This window comes from Arvicola amphibius, chromosome 3 (assembly GCF_903992535.2).
Source record: "Arvicola amphibius chromosome 3, mArvAmp1.2, whole genome shotgun sequence".
Classification (NCBI taxonomy): domain Eukaryota; kingdom Metazoa; phylum Chordata; class Mammalia; order Rodentia; family Cricetidae; genus Arvicola; species Arvicola amphibius.
This window is the reverse complement of record NC_052049.1, coordinates 57,771,896-57,793,001: the sequence shown is the minus strand read 5'-3', so window position 1 is coordinate 57,793,001 and position 21,106 is coordinate 57,771,896. Positions and strand designations below refer to the sequence as shown.

The 21,106-nt window shown below is 39.8% G+C and overlaps 1 protein-coding gene across 4 annotated transcripts in view; it reads right to left on the bottom strand.

Moving 5' to 3' along the window:
* The window catches only part of Vcan (versican), an 86,649-nt gene extending 66,354 nt beyond the window's left edge, over window positions 1–20,295 (bottom strand). For all 4 annotated transcript variants that reach the window (XM_038323245.1, XM_038323247.1, XM_038323246.1 and 1 more), the window contains exons 1-4: window positions 20,226–20,295; window positions 14,159–14,533; window positions 10,772–10,946; window positions 10,565–10,692 (exon numbers count right to left, since the gene is read on the bottom strand). In XM_038323245.1, coding sequence (XP_038179173.1) covers window positions 10,565–10,692; window positions 10,772–10,946; window positions 14,159–14,533; window positions 20,226–20,295 — 748 coding nt within the window. The remainder of the gene's footprint in view (window positions 1–10,564; window positions 10,693–10,771; window positions 10,947–14,158; window positions 14,534–20,225) is intronic.
* Between the last annotated feature and the right edge of the window lie 811 nt (window positions 20,296–21,106).

The following is a 21,106-nucleotide window of genomic DNA, read 5'->3' as shown; positions in this document are numbered from 1 at the left end:
TGATAGCTTTATTTATTTTTTATATTGTTAAAAATTTCTGCCTCCTCTGTGCCTCCCATTTACCTCCCCCTCTCCCATCCATTCCCCCTCCCTCTCCTGTCCGAAGAGCAGTAAGGGTTCCCTGCCCTGAGGGAAGTCCAAGGTCCTCCCCCCTCCATCCAGTAGCTTCAAGTTTTAACCTACTCTTCTTCTGATTAGCTCTCCAGGGAGCATCTAGAACACTGGTTCTCAATTTGTGGGTCACAACCCTTTCCCAGGGGTCTCATCCTGTGAGATATCCTGTATGTCAGATTTTTACGTTACCATTCAGGACAGTAGCAAAATTACAGTATGAAGTAGCAATGAAAATACTTTTATGGTTGGGGGGATCACCACAAAAGGAGCTGTATTAAAAGGTCACAAAATTAGGAAAGTTGAGAACCACTGGTCTAGAAAGAACTAGAAGAATTTTTTTTTTTTAGATTTTAATATCTGTTGCCATTGCACGGATTAGAACTTTTTTAATCATAGGAATTACCATCATCAGAAATATTAAGGAAAATGACTTTAGTTTGACCAGTAGCCACTGCAGGACTCCTTGGAATAGAGCACGCCTCTGCTTTTTCCATGCGCTGAGTGCCAGATGGAGAAGGAGCTTCTTGGCAGACTGCATGGTGTCACATACTGAACCCGAAAGCAATGACGAAACAAATTAAAGCTTGAAAAGTGATCTCTGGTGTTCAGACGTTAACGCTTCTTCCCATGAGACACAGCAGAACTGTTTGAAAGCTAAGTCCAGAGCGATCCTGGGATACTAAAGAAAGCTGATGGCTGCTCCCAGTGGTCAAAGCTGAAGCATCACAACGGTTTTATGAACCAGGGAATTTTCTAGGTGGCATCAAAAATTTTAAGCTTCTTTTTTTCACACATGCTAATTGGTCCTGTTATACCGAACTAGGTGTTGTGACTATCAGTTCTGTAAACTAGCAAAATCCCTGCTTTGGTTTTAAATATGTATATTTCAGAGTGACACACACACACACACACACACACACACACACACACGTGTGTGTGTGTGTGTGTGTATGTATGTATATGTACACATAACCTTGTTATTTGGGTAAACCCTACACGTGAGCAGCTTATTGTTGGCTGAAATGAGTGAACAGAAAGTAACCAGAGAAGAACATCTAAGTAGCCATGAGTCAAAACCACTTGCCAAATATGCCAGACCAAATGGAGTTAACAGCAAGTCGACACAATCATTGACTTCGAAGTATTGACTTAAAATTTTGCAAAGGATTCCTCCTTTGCTCTTTCTCTGTCATATTTTGACTCAAATGCATGTATACTCGTATATACACTACTAAGATAAAATGAATAAATGAATTTTCATTATCCTATGAGTCACAAATCAATTAACTATACCTGTTTGCGGTAGCATCTCATCAACCATGTTAACTGGTTCCTGAAAGAGTCGCTATCTATGTGCACTGCAAATGTGTTTCAGTGCCACTAAAACTGGGTCTTATGACCTGCATAACAGCCAGCCTTCTGCACACAATGACAGGAAGGCTCTGGGCTGGCAGAGTGACTTCACTGAAGGTCAGAACCCAGCTCAGCATCAGGAGCCAGTGGTTCTCATTTGGGAGTAAAGACATTAGAAAGGGACATAGGAGCTTTCCGAATTTCCCACTTGTTCTAAGCTGATGTTGAGACAAAAATGTAAATTAGCACTGGTAGATGGGGTACAGTTATGCTGATAGAGGAATACATGGAGATCAATTGACTACTACACACTTGAAGCAGATAATTAGAAAGAGAAATTAAGAAAAATCCATTTACATTCATATCAAAAATATAATGCTAAGAATAAATTGTATAAATTTTTGCAAATTTTATACACTGAAAATGAAATTTGATTTCTTGTGTGAAATCAAATCTTTAACCCCACCCCCCCAAAAAAAGCCTCCCATGTTCGTGGACTTCCAATTGGTATGATGGCAAAATCCTCCCACTTGCTCTGGAGACTTAATGTCTACTGAATCCTAGCTGACTTCCTTGTAGAAATTGGCAAGCTGATTCTAAAATTAACTTAGGAACCCAAGAGACTCGGAATAGTGACTACATTGGAAAAGAAGAAAAGAAGAGGTCTCATATGTTCCAATTTCACACTTAACTACAAAACTATAGCAACAAACTATAAGCCAAGTATTAAGATTTACATCTATACCCTCAACTTGGAGGCAGAGAGAAGAAGATCAGTTCAAGGCCAGCCTTGACTACACAGAAATGCTGTGGCCAGCCTGTGCTATAAGACATTTTATAGCAAAAATCACAACAGAAAAGACAATAAATGGGATAAGTATGGGCAAGTAGGTCAATGTGGTAGAACTGAGAGCCCAAAAATAAATATATGTCTGCTTGATTTGTTTTCAAGAGGGTGGAAAACTCATTAAATGGAAATGTTATATATAAAGAGAAACTCAAAATGAATTAAAATAAAAGCAAGAAAAGGGAAAAGTCATGAAATTCAGCTGAGCGTGGTGGTATACGCCTTTCAATCTCAGCACTTGGGAGACAGTGGCAGGCAGATCTCTGAATCTGAGAACAGCCTGATCTACAAAGTGAGTTCCAGAACAGCCAGGGCTATTTCACAGAGAAACCCTGTCTCGAAAACCAAAAACAGCAACAAACAAAATGTCATGGAATTCTTTGAATAAAACACAGTGGAAAGTTTTTATGATTGCGATGTGGCAATATTCTTAGTGTTGACACCAAGAGAACAGCAATAGATGAACTAGATTTGGTTAAAATTAAAAACTTAACTTCAAAGGAGTCCTAGTTTAAATGGTCAAAGTCTAAATGATGCCTCACAGACTTCAGAAAATATTTTCAAGTAATATACAAAGTAATAAGCAACAATTTAAAGAAAGAGAGAAAGAAAAGTAAGTTTTAAAAAATCTACAATTTCTATCATGAATTTCTTGGCTAAGGCATGTGTGTTCGTGCCTACAACAATCCCTTGATGTTGACTCAGAAATAAAATACAAAAACTTATTATCTTTTCTCAACTGAGAGTTACAATATTTTTTTCAGAAATAAAACTGGCAATGTCGTATTTGAAGAAAAGAAATCCCAGTGTAAACAAGAAGAGCCAATCAAGAAATTCTGGAAGCACTAAGCTATTTAATACCAGTAATTGGGGGAGTGTTCTCTATGCCAGGCAGTGCACCACCGCAGGGGAAGTGTGCACCAGGTCTGCAGGGGGTCAGGTGCTCAGTATGCACTCGGTCACAGTAGAGAAAGGGCAAAGCCTGAGTAGGTGGTGGGGGCAGTGACGACCAGACAGAGCCTGTGCTTGTGGGAAAACACATGAAGCACAATGTTTGGTAGGGAAATGGCAGAGTCAAAATATTGGATTTGCAGTTATGATATAAAACAGATCTTCTAAAGAACTGTTAAGGGCCCAATTTGTGAACCATAAAACCAAAGGCGAGTGACACAATGATGCACAAATGGAAAACACTAGTGCGTGTGATGATTTGAATAGGAACGGCTCCCTAGGCTCATGTATTTGAATGTGTAGTCATTAGGGAGCGGCATCACTTGGGAGGGATTAGGAGGTGTGGCCTCCTTGGAGCAGGTGCAGTGATGTTGTTGGAGGAAGTGTGACACTGGGGGTGGAATTGGGGTTCCAACAACTCAAGCCTGGCTCAGGTGTCTCTCTCTTCCTGCCTTCTGTGGACTCAGATGTAGAACAATCAGTTCCTCTCCAGCACAATGTCTGCCTGCTGCTTTGCTTCCTGCTGTGATAACAATGGACTAAGCCCCTGAAAGCGTAAGCAAGCCCCAAGTAAATGTTTTCTTTTATAGGAGTCCTTGTGATCATGGGGTTTCTTCAGAGCAATAGAACACTGAGTAAGACTGATATGGGATTCCCCTCTGTATGCTGTGAATACCATTGGTTACTAAAGAAGCTGCTTTGGGCCTATTGTAGCACAGAATAGAGCAAGGCTGAAATTCCAAGCAGAGACAGAGAAGAAAGCAGGCGGAGTCAACAAGAAGTCATAGGCTGCCAGAGGAGACAGATGCTGGAAACTTGCCAGTAGGCCATGACCTCGTGGTGATGCACAGATTAATAGAAATGGGTTAATTTAAGATTTAGATGTAAGAACTAGTTAGAGATATGCATAAGCTATTGGCCAAGCAGTGTTTTAAATAATATAGTTCTGTGTAATTATTTCAGTCTGGGCAGCTAGGAACGAACGAACAGTCTCTGCCCACGTAACACAGTGTGAAGTGAGGAAAAAGTTTGGGGCCAGACATGCAAACCTAAAAGTTAACATTTCGTTGTGGATTCATTTGTTTTTATAAAATATTTTGGTGTCCCATTCATCCCACAGAGCATGTAAATTATAGTTTACATAGAGGACAATAGGAAATTAAATTATCTATTTCACTGATTTATCTAATCTATGGAGGACCTACTGTGTGACAATGATATATTAGGCATAGAAGGATGAATTTGCATGGGTTTTCCCCTCCCAGAATTCACAGACTAGCAAGAGAAAGAGTTGAAAGCAAATATTTTTAAGGAGTGATTACTGCCATACATTCAAGGTTCCTTGATGATAAAGGTGAGAAAGCAATCAGAACTCAGGAAAGAGACAACAGCTAAAAGAGAAAATCCTCAGGGAATGTCTCTCAGCAGAGCCAGAGCCTCTGGAAAAGCCTGAGGCCCAGAATGGCACCAAGCTCCTGGAGCTGAGGCCAAACCTAAAGGCAGGGCTGCACAGAAAACACAGGCTATGAGGAGATAGGACAGAGGTCTCTACCGTGAGTAGAGGGAACTCTGAGGCCATCAGTCATGTCGGGATGCAAGCCTAGGATTGATTCATTTGCAAGGGAACTCAATGGGTCAACCACAAAGGGAGGTTCTCTGACCCCATTCGTCACACTCCCATTCATCTGCAGAGAAAATAAAACACTTTAAAAAGCCAACTGTTTTCTGACAAGTACTTATTACAGTTAGAAATCCAAACAAATATTTTCCTTGAAAGGGAATGATTTTGTTTTAAGTTTGATGTATTTTAACTGGAATATTTACATTAGTGGAAACAGGGTGCTATTTTCAGTTGTTCCCACTTTTCTCATTGCTTCTCGTCATAACAGCAGCGAGGCACACAAACCTTCTAACCTACTGCCAGCTTCAGCAGAGAAACACTTTAAATCACAGAACACCTTCAGAAAGATGTCAACCCTCAAACAGCAAGACCACGGCCATGGGTCTGTGCGTGCATGAATCTGCGGAGACGTAGAGGTCAGAATGCTCCTGAATGCTGTGACATGGGCAGACAATGTCAAATCAGAGCATATTTATTTCAAACAGATTCAGAGGGATAATATTAAACCATTTATTTGCCAATGTTTTCTTTTAATTATTCAATAATGTTCCGGTATTAAGTTACATTCACAATGATCTGTATTTACAATGCCCTATTTCCAGCTGATCCATCCACCTTTCAAAGTGCCATGACTCCAGCTGGCTTTGACAGAGCACTGAACTCTTAACACCTCACATCAAATCTATTTTTAAGAAATCTCTAGGGATGAAACTTCATAGTTTCCAAAGACTTTTCAACATTTAACAATCTTCATTCCTAGAAAAGTTTACCTCCTGTATAACCTAATACAGGAAGGTGTGGCTTCAAAGGCTTTTCATCTCTGTCTGCAGTGGGAATAAAGAACCTCTCATTTTCATAAGTATACAGCAGCTATGGTTTATTAATCACTAACCTTGTACCATACAGTGCAGTAAAAGCAACTCTTACTATCTCATTCAATCTCCGTACCACGCTTCAAAAGTAAATACTCTAAAGTGTCCTTAATTTCACAAAAGAAGTAACCGTTAAAGCTTAAAAGATGCAAAATTTGCCCATTACCTGACATTTAGAACTGCACCAAGGTGTTTCTTTTTAAATAATATTTTATTAATTCTTTAAACCTTTCATACAATGTAGTTTTTAAATCACATTTACTCCTCTCCCAGATCTTCCCACATCTATCCCAACTGAGTACAGTTTGAGCTGTGCAGCTGCTCTTGGAAGTGGGGCCTACCCTGGAGTGTGATGGGTGTGACTCCCTCTCGGAGCAGGTACAAAATGCGAATTGTGCCTCTAGTAGTTGAATTTTATGTCCACCTTCCCTCCAAAATTGCAATTTCTCTAAAAATACTATTTATTGATTTTTTTTTTAATGATCTCACTATGTACTCCTGCTTGGCCTGGAACTCACAATGTAGCCCAAACTGGCCAAACATTCACAGAGCTCTATATGTCGAGACTAAAGGCAGATAGCACCATTATTAGCTTGACTTTTGTTATTCCGATGCTGAAGAAAGGAACTGCCTCTTGAGGCTGCTTTCAACAGGGTCTTCAGCCTTCCTAAGTACTGGTGGCCCCAGTAGGCTACAGCTTGAGTTATTATGATCAGACTGACAGTGAAGTAAAGGTAGCACGTATTTCAGAGAATCATAAAATGAACTGTGAGTTTCAACATTTTCCAGAACCAACCATGTACAGTTTCGTTTCTTGCCATGTTGGCATCCGTATTAAGCCAGAGAGTCTATTCAGCCATTCTCTCAGATAAGAGCAACAACTGGTATTTATCAAGTTAATGTTGCTAAGTGATAATGCCTTGTAGGCTACATATTAAATACATGCTCAATTTATAATAGCTTTATGTAAACTCATCACAAATCCAGGCCCTCTGGGGTCTCAAGATTTTATCTATTTTTCTGAATCATTTTATCAGCTCAGTTCGACTTTAAAAACATCTCAACATCTTCCAAATTCAGTTGATAGGAAAATGGAGATTACATATAATAATGATTATTTCACGAATCTTAACTACTGTGTTTCTATTTTAAACCTAGTATCCACTGATTTGTTAATAACATTATTCTAGTCCTAAATCATATCTAATAAAACACAAACTATAGACCGGTTTTTAATAACACAAGCTAATGTTGAAGTGCTCACCAGTGGTCATAGCCAAAATATAGGCCCTTTTATACTTTCTCAGTTGTTTTTTCAAAGTAAAACTGGATATTATATTCATGTGCCAAATTATGCTATAAATACCACGTTAGAAAAGTCAGAAAACTGGTTATAATGTATATAATTAGTTAACTTTTAAGAAAAATGTCAATGTACATATGACATTCTATATTAAGAAAGCAAAAAATGCTTAATGCTCTGCTCATGTAACATTTCATGATAACTAAATTTAAAGAAAAATTAGTGTCCGTATCTAAAGCTTCACCTGCCTTCACCATCTCTCATATACTTGGCTTCCCTGAACACAACTAAATACGGGCAGAGATTATTAAATCCATGAATGCACCGATTTGGGGGCATTCTGGCTCACTTTCAAATAACTTTTATTAGAACAATAATTTTAAAAAACAGAAGTAATTTTGTGCTATCAACTCTCCATACGATTTTTTGTCAGTTCAATTCAGCTAACGGGCAGAACTTTAGAAAGGAATGGGAGAAACCTTGTGGGAATGAGTGTGGCTTTCTGCTTATATCACCAGCTGTAAAAGTTTATTTAACCGTCATCCCACTTCACTTTCAAAGTAACACATACTTTTTTTTAATATTTGTTTATTTATTATGTATACAATATTCTGTCTGTGTGTATGCCTGAAGGCCAGAAGAGGGCACCAGACCTCATTACAGATGGTTGTGAGCCACCATGTGGTTGCTGGGAATTGAACTCAGGACTTTTGGAAGAGCAGGCAATGCTCTTAACCGCTGAGCCATCTCTCCAGCCACCCCCACTTCACTTTCAAAGTGAGAGAAAAGAGCAGTGTCTAAGGACTTTTCCAATTTCCCAAGTGCAATGCACAAGGGAGAAAAGGCTTCTCCAGCAGGGTCGTTATAAACACGGTGGTGCCCCCAGAATCATCAAATGTCTGGCTGCTCCATTGACACAGATTTTAACCAGTGTTTAACATACTGTTTGTATTGATTCTGTTCTCTAGCTTCCAACTTTTATGAACTAAAACAACATGGTTCAAAGTCTGTTGATTTTGTCATGCTATATTTCCACACGACAAGTTTGTAGTCATCAAAGGTGTGAAATATTTATCCCAAGTAACATTATACAATCGAGCTGGGTTACACTGGGACAGAAGCAAATGTTATATAGCACACCTGCTTTGGAAATAAGAGTACAGAGGTAGAAAGACACTCCTGTTGAGAATAGCAAAACCAGGCCGGAAGGAAGGAAGGAAGGAAGGAAGGAAGGAAGGAAGGAAGGAAGGAAAGAAAGAAAGAAAGAAAGAAAGAAAGAAAGATTAACAAATCCTTCCTCATGGTAAGTTTCATACATATACAGAGAGCTACTCTCTGACAGAATCTAATTACTGAACACCAAAAATGACACTTGCAGGTAGACAGTGAGAGACAACTCCCAACTGGTACACTGTGGCTAAGAGATCCCTGGCAGACTCCTACCATTCAGACTTTTAAAAGCAGGATCCCTGAGTACACAAACCTGGCTTTACATCAAGAAGTTTGGCTTAAGATTAAGATTTGTGCCTGAATGCTCACCATATCAGTAAGAGTTGATAAAGTTCTTTCCAATCTCACAAATATCTTTCATAAACTACCTCTGGCTCTGGTGAAGACTTAGCAGCATCTCAGATACATGCATTGAGGTCCTGAGAAATTTTATTCTAATCTAAAAGCATAATACAAATTTCCACCATATTGAGATTGCAGTAGGAGATGTATTTACTGGAGCCAGGTATTCCAAGTAACCATTTTTTTAAAACCTGCTATTAAAAACTATTTTAAAGATATTTTAATCAGTTAAAATAAGATGAAGAGAAAGGTTCTAATTTTATAAGCATCAGTAGTAGTTTGGCTAATATCTATGTCTTCCTTTGCCCATGTACAAAACCAGGAGTGTCGGCACTGGAATCTGCTATTTAGAAAACACACTGGTATCAAATCAGTGTGATAGGAACGTTAATGTACCCTTCAAGGCACATTTAATCAATGCATAAGGGAGATAGGAGCTGTTTAAGGTCTAGTGCTCACATCTTGTGACACCATTCAGTGAACAGAATTGTAGAGTCAAAGCCTGGCAGAGTGGCACACGCCTGACCCCCAGCTATGCAAGAGGTCAAACGGCATGACCTTTTAAGTTCAGGAGTATGGGTCTTGCCTGGCCAACACAGCCAAACTCAAAATAACAAACAAACAAACAAACAAACAAAAACATGAAACGAATCACAGAATTTTAATGCTGGAAGGGACTATCTCATCTAACCCCATTTTACACTTGTCAAAATTGCAAGACTAAGTCAATTTAACATCATTTATTTATATACTTGGGCTTCTAAGATAACTGTCACTAGAAAATAAAATCCATTTCAATCCTGTTGGAAGACAGTCCAAGGATGGAGTTGTATGTAGAGAATTCTGAAAGCTTGTGAGAAAACTCCAAAAAAAAAAAAAAAAAAAAAAAAAAAAAAAAAAAAAACTGAGAGTCTTGAGACTTCAGTTTCTTTAAAAACATGAAACTGTTCTTGTTACGTGTTTTTGTGCGCCTCCCATGGGTACTGGATAAGAGAGTGCTTACTTCAGATTATTCATTGCGACTGGCTATAGTTCTTTGTTTAGGAGCTTCTATGGATTAGCATGATTTGTCACATGGAGCTTGCCCACCATGTGCAGCCTGTCCTTGGGATTGTACTCATGTGACTCCTCTTAAACCTCAGAGTATAAACATCTGATGCTCTGAATAAAGGTGAGCAACGCATGAGACTTTAGTCTGCTTCATTTATCGCTCCATTCCCCCAGGTCTACCAGCCTCTAAAGTGGTAAACACCATCCCTGTGCCTTGTTTTGGAAAACAGCTTGGAACCCTTCAGATACTTCCATTAGTAACTTCAAACACTCTTTACTTAGGCAGAGAGAAACAACAGAGCCAGAATTAACCAGACTCTGCCATCTTCGAAAGAAAAGGTTTTTATCTACATTGAATTTCAGGTCCCTGGCAGTTAGCAGGCTACCTACAACAGTAGGTGTTTTTGATGTCATTTTGAATGTGTGGATTGGGTAGATGAATGACTTCTCTGAAAACTCCATGTGACAAAGGAGACCCGAGAAGAAATCTGATACCGCCTCATTTCCTGGTTGATAGTGTTAACCTCGGTTGGGGGTTGTGTTTATCTTCACTTGGAGACACAGCAGCTTGTCACCACAGGGTTTCTACCTGGCTCTCACACGAATAGGTGCCAACCTACCAGTTTTCTATTCTGAATGCTCTAAAAAGGCAGCATGCCTGGGAAGAGCCTGCCATTGGCCAAGATATTTCTATCCTGCATAACCAGTCACACACCCCTCCTTCCCTTCCCACTGTAATTTTGGCTTATCTTACCGCAAAATCATCCGGGCATGGAAATAAAATGCTGCCGTGTGGAATGCAAACAAGCCTGCAGACTTGTTCCATGCTCTTGTCTGGTTTTCTCAATTCATAGGAAGCTCTAGAAAGTTAAATGTCTTACCATCCAGATGGTCCACATAACAGTACACGTCGTAGGTTTCGTGGGGAGAGCGGAATCCGTAAGTCCTGACCCCTTCCTTCCCCATCATGTCTCCATAACAGCCTTCTCTGGGAGCCCGTATGGGATATCTAGGAAAGCAAAGGAGAGGTGAGAGGCACTGTCCCTGGCAAAGTAATACTGAAAAGCTTTCAGGCCCAGGCCTCTTACCTAACAGTTTGATCAGACAGCCACCCTGCATCACACTGCTCAAATCCGTCTTCATAGGCAGCAAAGAGCTGCTCTGGTGTGGCTATGACTGCGCCAATGTCCAAACAAGCCTGCTGAGCACTTGCAAAGTTCAGTGTATATCTACTGGTCGCTGCCCTGTAGTGAAACAGAACCCCTGCAAAGACAGCAAACCGTAGACTGCTTCAGGGCTCAACTCCCCCACTGTACTGTGCAAAATTTCAGAATGAAGTAATATGCCAATTAGTAACATTATCGTAGTTCATTATTTTACGATGCAAAACTCTTGCCGAATGAAGGCATTTAAAAATGCCACCCACCTAGGGGTCCTGCTCCTCATGCTACGTGTCCTTGAATCATGCAGCATTGGGACATTTGATTTCACAGACAGTGCCGTAAGGCCGAGAAAAGCGCCAGGCTATACGCGTGACAATACCTACTTCCGTCATCGTTTTCCTTCCTCCTCCTAGATACTTCGATTCTCTGAACTGTAATCTCCTGTCTTATCCAGTGATCTAATATTTATTTGATCTGAAAGCTGGGTAGATTACAGTGCACTGTCTACTGTCTGGATACACACCATATCCGCTGTCTACCTCGTATTAGTTTTGTGTCTGCTATGACTGAGGCAACTCTACAATTTCCATGCCAACAGAGGCCTGAAATAAAGTTCCTCACACTCCCCAGGTAGAAGCAAGGCATGCTTGTCTCGGGTTCCACTTTGTTGTACTTTAAGTACTGCTAAGGAAGTAGGTAGAAACTGTGCTCTAAGCTTCAAAAGACTGTCAAAGAGCTGAAGAAAGAGCAGCTAGGGGTGGAACTGTCAGTCCTTTCTTCCCAATTCAACAGGCTATCCATATTTAACTGGGGGAAATATGAATCATCAAAATGATATGCCAGGGAAGTCACCACAAAATACAGATTGGAGCAACCAGCTTTTAGAAGTGAATTTTTGTCATATCATAGTATTCAAGACCACTTTTTGTTGTTTAAAATGAATTGTGGTTTGCAAGATATCTGCCGCTCTCCTTTGACTCCTAGTCGTTTCCTGGGGTTGACAGATCTGTCTTCCGCAGTCAGACTGGCTATCAGAGTGTCTCTCTCATGTTATTCTTTATATTGTGTCTCTGTCTCAAGACAAGCCAGCAAAAGAACTGAGGAAGAATAAAATAGGCACCTTGCAGATAAGCCTGTTATCAGTACCCACACAAAGGGAGCTACATAGCAACTCAGAGATGGACTGACTGGCAAGGAGCATTCTTTTTCCTGTTTTTCGTCTTTCATGTCTCAAAATGTCACCAAATGCCAGTCTACCTTCATGTGGCCTCTCTGCCTACACACCCCGTATCTGGTGAGAGTGAGAAATATCCTAAAGTAACTTTTAAGCATTAAGTAAGAACTTGAATGGGTTTAAATTGGTTTATAGTAGTGAAAGTTTCAAGTAATTTGGGGAATTAAAGATCTTCCACCTGTGCTGAATACTAGTACTAAGAGGGGAAAGAGCAGGGGGTCTTGCCAAAGGCAGGGACCATCAATCCATATGTAAGGTAAGTGTCTGCAATTGCTAGACTAACCTGAAGACATCATGGGGCTAAGAAGATTAGGTGGAGGATGTTCATTGTTTGTGAGCAGCAAGAGGCAAATCCTTTGCTAAGTCTTTAATGATGAGAAAAAAAAGAAGCTATGAAAGTCTGAGAATTTTAGAGAGTGAATGTATGCAATATATTTTATGCATATGCATGAATATGAAGAGACAGTCTTAGACAAACTGAAATTAATGACGAGGAACTCAGGGATAAGAAGATCTCAGAGATTGAGTGGATACAAAGACATCAGGAAACAGATGAATTTAATGATAAAGGATGCTCCGTGAATTTGTTTGTTGCCCTGAAATTCAAACCATTTCCTTTTGGCTAAACAAGAAAGAGTTTTTAGAAAGCTCCTTTTATGCATTTCCGAAAGGTAAATATTTTATAGGGAAATTGAGAGTTGGAAGAAAATCTGTCCCATCATGTCTGGGTATTAGAGTTTTGCTTAATAACTTGCCAACACATTCTGGTTCCAAGCGCTGCGGTATTATGTGTGTGCCCAATTAAAGCAATTTCTCTTTGCTTTGTCTTCTAACTTAAGCTCAAGTGACATATAAACCATCATTAAGGGGGGGGGGAATGAAGGCAAAATGAGTCATTACAAACCTAATGGATAGCAACGAGTGTTAAAGTTACATTTTTTTACTCCGATTTCTTGCTCTGAACGAACTGAAAATTCAAATATTGATTGCCTTTGTAAGACATTATGATATAAATCATGGTTAGTTTTGCAATGTAACTTTTAAATGATACTTCTTGAAATTAAACTCAAAGGCTTTTTTCACTAAGTGTGTCTGTGTACACACATGGAGGCCTGGTGGATAAACGCATGCCTTTCTACCACGTGGATTCCAGGAATCAAACTGAGCTAGTCAGGCTTGGACACAAGTATCTTTCTCCTGAGCCAACTTACAGACACACATTTATAGTGAAATTAAGGAGACTGAGGTTATAGCTCGGTGGGAGAGCACTTGCCTAGCATGCACAAGACCTTGGGTTTGGTCTTCAGTGGCCCCAAAAATCACACTAAGAGAATTAACAGAAAAAAATGGAAAAGTCTTTTATCTACATATGTTTTATCTATATATCACATATCTATACATATGTGATACTTGGAATGAGAATTTCCCTAGAGGTTCATATGTTTCAATACTTGGTCCCCACTTGGTAGAAATGTCTGAGAAGAACTAGGAGGGGCGGTCCTGTTGGAGAAGGTGAGTCTTTGGGGGAGGGCTTTGACTTTCAGAAGCCCACACCAATCCAGGTTAGCTCTCTGCCTCTTGCATAAAGGTAAGGATGTAAGCTCCCAGCTATAATTCCAACACCATGCTTGAAGGTCTATTGCTATCATGGCCATAGCCCTTGTAACTATCAGTCCTAAACTAAACATTGTCTTTTATAAGTTGCCTTGGCCAAGGTATTTTATCACGGCAATAGAAAAGTAACTAAGACAACATATATACAACATCAAACTTAAAATGTAGACTAGCCTTTCACTAATAGGTCTTAGCACTAAAATAGTGATTTAAGAACTATATACCGTGTCTTGAGGTTTTCATTATTTCTAGTATACAGTCCATTACTAGCCCCAATCAATAAAGTTGCTTCACAAAAAGTTACCTGTTCTTAATTAAGTTTGGTTTCAGTGAAAAGCAAAGATTCCTGGGTTGATGGTTTTCCTCTTGTTCATATGCCGAACAAGAGATATGCTTGAGTACTGGCCCACAATGCTTTCCTGGGTATCGCGCTACAACCTTTCTTACAAATCTGAAAGCCTTACCATCCACAGCCAGTGACACGGAGTCCTGAGTGTCTTCAATCCCGTACATGACATCACAGCGGTAGACACCTGCATCGCTAGCGCGGAGTTTGACCATGGTGAGGGAGGCATCGCCCACATCCTCAGGATGCGTAAGCACTGACACACGCCCTTTGTAGTCCTGACCAATCTTGATATTCCCATCTTGAGCCACCAGGACAGTAGTCTCCTTTATGTCTTTTCCGTTTTTGTCCACTTCCATCTTAGACCATTTGATTCTGAGAAACTCACTCGTGTTGTAATTGGGCGGTAGGGTAGGCAGGGTGGGAAAACGACATGGTAGGGTCACTCTTCCGGAGAGAGAGCCTTTAACAGGTGGACTGGTTTCCGTTTTCACTAGAGGAAAGACAAAATATCAGATCAGTATTCCCGAAAGGCTGAAGCCACGTCCGTTGAACGTGTGAATGGGTAGGCAACAGCTAGAGAGCGTCATTCCATCCTGAGTGTGTGGAAAACCGAGAATGATTTATATAAAGAAAATAACATGGGACTTCAATAAAGCATTATAACAATGATAGAGATTAATGAAGTTCTCTTTGTACAGTGAAATATAGAGCTTGTTTGAAAGCATTTGTTACTTGGTATTTAACATGAAAATAAAAATGGAAGAATAAGCAAACAATTAATGGCAGAAAAGAACAGGGCAGGCTAGAATCGGTACCATAGACTGAGAGATTAGAACAAACTGAGATGCTGGATGTTTGTGCCTATCAGTCATAGTACTCAGGAGAATAAGGCAGGGGCATTGCTCTAAGACACAGTTTAGTTTACACCACAATGAAAAAAAAATTAATTCTCAGCCTTCTCCCTCTTCCATTCTTTCTCTCTCTCAAAAAAAATCTAGACTAGTATTAAGATAAACAGTTAAAGGGGAAAACTCATGCTTATAGGTCAGAGAGAAAAAATCATTTAAGAAAACTGCCATATGTATTACTTTGGGAAAATAAAATTAAAAAATTAACACTGAAAGACAAAGTAAGAATTTGAAACAGTCCTTGAGAAGACTAGAGAAAGAGCGAGGCTCATATTTTAAGAGCCTTCTTTAGCCCGGCAATTGAGGCAGGCAAAGTTTCAAGGCCCGTCTGAACTTGTTACTCTTAACAGGTCAGAGAGGAGACTCATTTAAGGTAACTAACACATTACCTTAGAGAAAAGAAAAATAAAATGGAAAGAAGAATTTGAAAGAGCACTTCATGAGCCTGGAGTGAAGGCGAGTCTAAGGTCTGAAGAGCTCTCTTTGGGCCCTGGTTTCAGCCAAAGGCCTCATAATGACAACTGCAGCTGCGATCACTTTGCAGACAAATACCGCCTTTCATTATGCCTGGGCCGGAAAACCAGCTTCTGTTCACCTATCCAGCCTAACATACTTATTTCTGTTTAAGCTCTTAAACATGTAATGACAAAGGGTACACTGGTTACAATTTAACACCACTGCCTACAAAAGAAAACATCCTTTCGCCGTTCCTGGACTACATCCCCCTCACCCCAGCCCTTCTGCCATTTGCCAGCCTTCACTAACAAGGCTAAACCAGGAGTTAGAAAGGAAAAACAACTTAGTGTTCTTGCAAGCAATGCTAGCTACGTGAAATGCTGGCCAAAAGTAAAGAGTTGCCTCCAAATCAAGTGACGCTGTGACTTTAATTACTGAAATGTTGTTGTTGTTGTTGTTGTTACCTTGTGCCAGTGACAGAGAAATATGTGTCCTCAAGTAGACATGTATCAGCAATGATATAGCTCACTGAACCCTTTTCAGCCAGTTGGGTCATTTTCAAAATTACAGGAAGATATTACTCTCTTTAAGAAAAAAAGGAAATTCTATTGCCAAAGACAAAAATGCAGCTTCAAAGATGGTGGGCCTAAAGTTGGCACGGTGGCTCATGCTTGCAATCCAGAGTGTGAGGCGTCAGGATAGGTGATTCTTCATTATCAGGAGACCAGTTTATGCTACATAGAAAACTCCAGGCTTGTCTGGGCTGCACAAGGACACTCTGTTTCCTCCTCCCAAAAATATGATTAATAGAATGTCTGGTGTATTTATATTAGAAATCACTAACATATTCCAAAATTGCAATGACTGTTACTTTCAAGACTAGCTCATCATTCTGTTAATCTACATATGTAGCTCGTTCACATGATATTTAACAAAATTAGTTAAAAATGAAGTGAGTTATTGGCTGCACTAAGTTACTCTTTAAAACACTACTGAGATTTGTTTTTATTTTGCAATGTAATAGTAAGGTAACAATCTCATTTACATAGATAAGCAAATAAAACCTCTAATTTAAAGTTCACCCTTTGAAATGAGCCTGATTTCTTGGTGACGATGTCACCGTGGGAGGAAGTGGCAAGCCCCCCAGCTGGCTGGCAACACACCTGAGCCAGAATATGTATCTCGTTATATCTAACCAAGCAATTTTTAGCACTGGCATTTATTAACTTCCTCCCCTGTCCCTAAATTCATTCCCACAGCAATCTTCACTTTGTCTCATTCTCGAGACACCTGCTTTAGTCACGGCCAGAACAGAGACTTTGGGGGATTTCACCATCTCTTCTACACATCCATAAAGTCTGTGGGAGACATGCTAAAAGTGACCCCTACTTATCCACATTCCTTTAATTTAGAATGAAGTAAAGGGACGCCAGCATTTCTGTTTAATTTGTTTGCTTATCTATCAAGCGTGGGGATTCTGAGACTTGCAAATTCTGTACCTAAAAATCTAATTTACACTTACTGAATGTTCTACAAGTTCACACTTTCCATCCTAAAGAATCAGCTAACACAAATAAAATTTAGTTGCAGTACCACAAATACGAGGGTTTGTTTTTAATAGAAAAAAGAAGCAATTTTATAACAATGTAGCATAGATGATCTCTAATTCCTCAGTATCTATTTCTAAATTACAATTGCTTTCCCAATTATAAAAGGATAGGGGAAGACATAGGATTTGGCCAACCTATCAAGTAGAGAACTTCCTGAAATATGGAACATGATTTAATCACTCCTGCTCTAATGAAGGGCACATTGAGACAAAAGATGGTGTCCCAGGGCTATGGACTGTTCTGGCCATTCATAAACACACAGATATTAAACCTTCGCTCTGAAATGAATACACTCTTACATAGACTCTAATCTTCAGAATGAGATTAACAAAAGGATGTGTGGTCAAAACTTTTGAGTATTAAGACTTGGGTCTTAATTTACCAGGTCACAAGAACCAAGTTAATCACATCTAAATATTTAAGAGTTATCTTAGCACTCTGTAGCATCATGTAGATAAAGTATGCAAGTTTAAAGAATCTGCTACCTGCAGGAACTTGTCTGAATCTAGTAAAAATGTATCCGGACAAAACCAGTGTTCACTGCTCTCAGAGAAGGTTTGGAGTCTACATAAGTACAGTAAAAGAGAACAATGCATTGTGTAATGAATGCTCCATTACTCCCCATGCTGTGCATAGACTCTGCACAGTAAAAATGGTGTAAATTCCATCTGTGCAGACAGAGAAAGGGGCACCAGACAAATATCAGATTGAAACTATTGGGATTTAGTATGTTCTTGTTCAATTCATGATCTCACAACTCTGCATTCTGTTTTGTACTATTAGAGGGATATTAAAATAAGCAGGTAAATGATCAGTAATTAAGATGGTTTCTGATGTGATAGGTATTGTTAAAGCAGAGTGCTAAAGCCAATGAATCAGTGTGACATGGTTGGTGTTCTATAATGTAAACAATCAACCTTTAGGACCCTATGACCAACTAGAGTAGACAACAAAACCCCTGCTTCACCTCAGCAAGTTACCGCTGCCTAGCCCACTGTGAACAGGGAAACTGGCTTTATTTGCATCTTAAATTTGTATACTTTTTACTTCTGCCTCTCCTAGGAAAGAACTAAATATCCCTCACTTTAGATAAACATTGACTATGTGTATTATAAAGGATGGGACCCTAAATGGAATAATTGAGTGATATTGTTAGCTTTAATGTTTTCTAATTCTTTGAAGGAAATACACCATCCATTGGTTTGTGTTCACTGTGAATCTTTATTTCAAATGAGGGATGTCTTTGTTTCCTCTTCCACTATTAGCCAACCCAAACTTTTCCCCATCCTTTTGACACTCCCTGTGTTGACTAGGTACTGTTATTCTTTCCTCTCTGGTCTCTTTATCTACTCTTTGGAAACTTTTAAGAAGATGGTTTGGGGGGTATCAACAGATACTGGAATCTAGAATCCTCATCCTCATACCCACCACCTGAAGTAAGTTATGAGTTTCATGTCCAACCCACCACAATAATCATCCAAAATTAACTCCTTGCTGCCCTCCCTGTTCTCCTATAATCAAATCTTTACAGAACAACAGCATAAGATTTAAAGAACTTGATGCTACATGTCTTTTGTGGACTGAAAACCTTTAGTGAGTGTTAGTGTACACAAAATAAAATCTGGTCTTCTAAAAAGCCTGCACGGCCCCAGACAGACGAGACGTATAAGACAATGGTGAGGGCTGTACCTTATGCCTTCCCTTCCCCATTCCCTCCCTCTGACACTTACTGGATGTGGAAAGCCATTGTTCTGCTTGGTGCTTCAGTTTCCTCTTTATAGCACACGGGTAATGGATGTTTTGGTTAATCAATGTTAAGCACTTAAAATAGCTTCCAGCTCGCAGTGAATCCTGTCTACGTGACTAGTGCTGCTTCTATTTATGTAAGCTGATCTCTGCTTATCTCTCTGCCTATGTCTCCCACTTTGCTTTTGATCACTACTGTCCAACAGGAGTGATTTTCCTGCTACTTGAACGAGTTATCTTTCTAACTGAAAGGCAGATCTTGGTAGAATGGCAGCTCTCCACTCTTATTTCAGTTTGCATGTTACTTTCTCAAAAAGACCTGCCCTACTTCCCTCAACCGAAGCCTTTCTGGGAAGCCTTTCTGCTTTGTTTTCGTCATCAGGAAATATCTAGCATGGTTATTCATTTGTTTATTTCCATTACATAGGAAACAAAATTCACAATATCCACTGAATAATACCTGATACAAAGAAGGAATTAAAAATATTGACAGATGATAGCATGGATGGATGGACTGATGGCTAAATGGATGAATGAATGGGTGGATAAACGAACAAAGATGCTGAAGCCTTCAGTCCTGAAGAATAAATTAAAATATAACTAAAAAGAACCACAGAGGAAGTGTCAAACAAAAGGAATCACACATGAGAAGGAGGAAAGACAAGTTTGTGGATAGACAAATTATTTTAGAAAGTCTGGAGCATGGGTGTGCAGAAGTAGCAGCAGGGTATACAGAGTCCACCAAGCAGAAGCAGGTCAGTGACGCTCACCACGGGCCCTTCCAGTTCTTCCTGGTGTATCCTTGGCTATACTAGAAACTAAAGTTAGAATTATAGGGTCCTCACTGAATAGCTATAAGAGTGAAAGCTAGGAAAGACAGTACATGTGTGCTCACTGGCCACTTACCTTTCATGGACAAAGACAAAGGGAGAGGGCTACAAATACTTGCTGGCAGCATCTTTTAATTTTCCTAACTTAAAACTCTAGACTCCCAGATTTAATTTTTTTTGGTATAAGGAAGTCTTTAAAAAGCAGTTCAGAAGAAATTAGAATTTTAAATGTTCTCAACACTCTAAAAGAGCCTTTTTACACGGTTCAACTTTGGAGGCCAGACATAGTAACACATATTAATAACCTATCATTTGTAAGGCCCCAGTAGGAGACCCATGAGTCTGAGGCTAGCTGGACTACCTAATGAGAGCCTGTCTCAAAAAACAAAACAGAAAAACAAACATACAAACCAAATGGGCTATAGGTTACCAAAAGTTTCGCTCACAAGAGTTTGTTATTTTGGTCTGTTTGGTTTACTGAAATATGTGACATCCAGTAATACTTCAAGTACAGATCTTAAGCAATGCATAGGTTTTTTTTTAAAATGGTTCTTCCTTGTGGAGACTCCATCTTATAATTCCATCCCCAGTGCTTTTTCACATCGTAATAAAGAACATGTGATTCTACTTACCTTTATGTAGTGCCTGGGTTATTAATAAGGCTGAATACATCCATAAGACGCTTTTCATATTTATCAACATCTTGTCCTAGAAATGAAGAAAAACAAAGTATACCACAAGTATTTATGGTGGTGGCTGGCCGTAAATCACACGTTAATAAGGAACTGGGTGCAATGAAAGAGGCAGTTCTCTGTGGGCTGTGAAAACAGGGGGTTTGTCATAGACGACATCACAGCATTGTAAGTAATGATTGGAGTCACACTTGAGACAATAGTTACCAAAATAATTCCAAGCCCTGATGTGGGGACTTATGACGCTGGGCTTACAGGTGATGGCCACAGCTGGGAGGACACAGGGAGAACACTAGAAATAACAGTCTATGAAAACGAAGTGAAGAGCTGGCTCGAAGAGGATAAAGAACCCTCAGAATCTAATTAGAATGAGGAAGGTGATAGAAAGGAGGGGCCACGAGCCCAAGCATCCAGTGTGAGGTGACAAGGAACCGACAGGTGGCTCCGGCAGACGCTATCACCAGCCAGAATAAGGCCTTCAGAAGGTCTGTGTTATAGCTGAAGCACAAACAGTTCTGACTGTCCAGCTGGCGGAACAAACAAAATAAATGTATCCCCAAGAGCTAATGACAAAAGTACCCAGTTTTAAAGCACTCTCCACAGCCTTCCAGTCTCAAGAGTAAACAATGAAAGGAGATATTCTTCACTGAAAGTCAGAAAACACTGACCTTGCCTTAGCTACTAATTTACTGTACACTTTGGGAAAGACATTTTGCAATCGGAGTCACAAAATGGGACCTTCCAAGTCAGGATTTACAGAAACCAGCCTAGTAAGGATAAGCATCAGGGCTGAGGATTGTTAGTGTCTCCATTTAAGTATC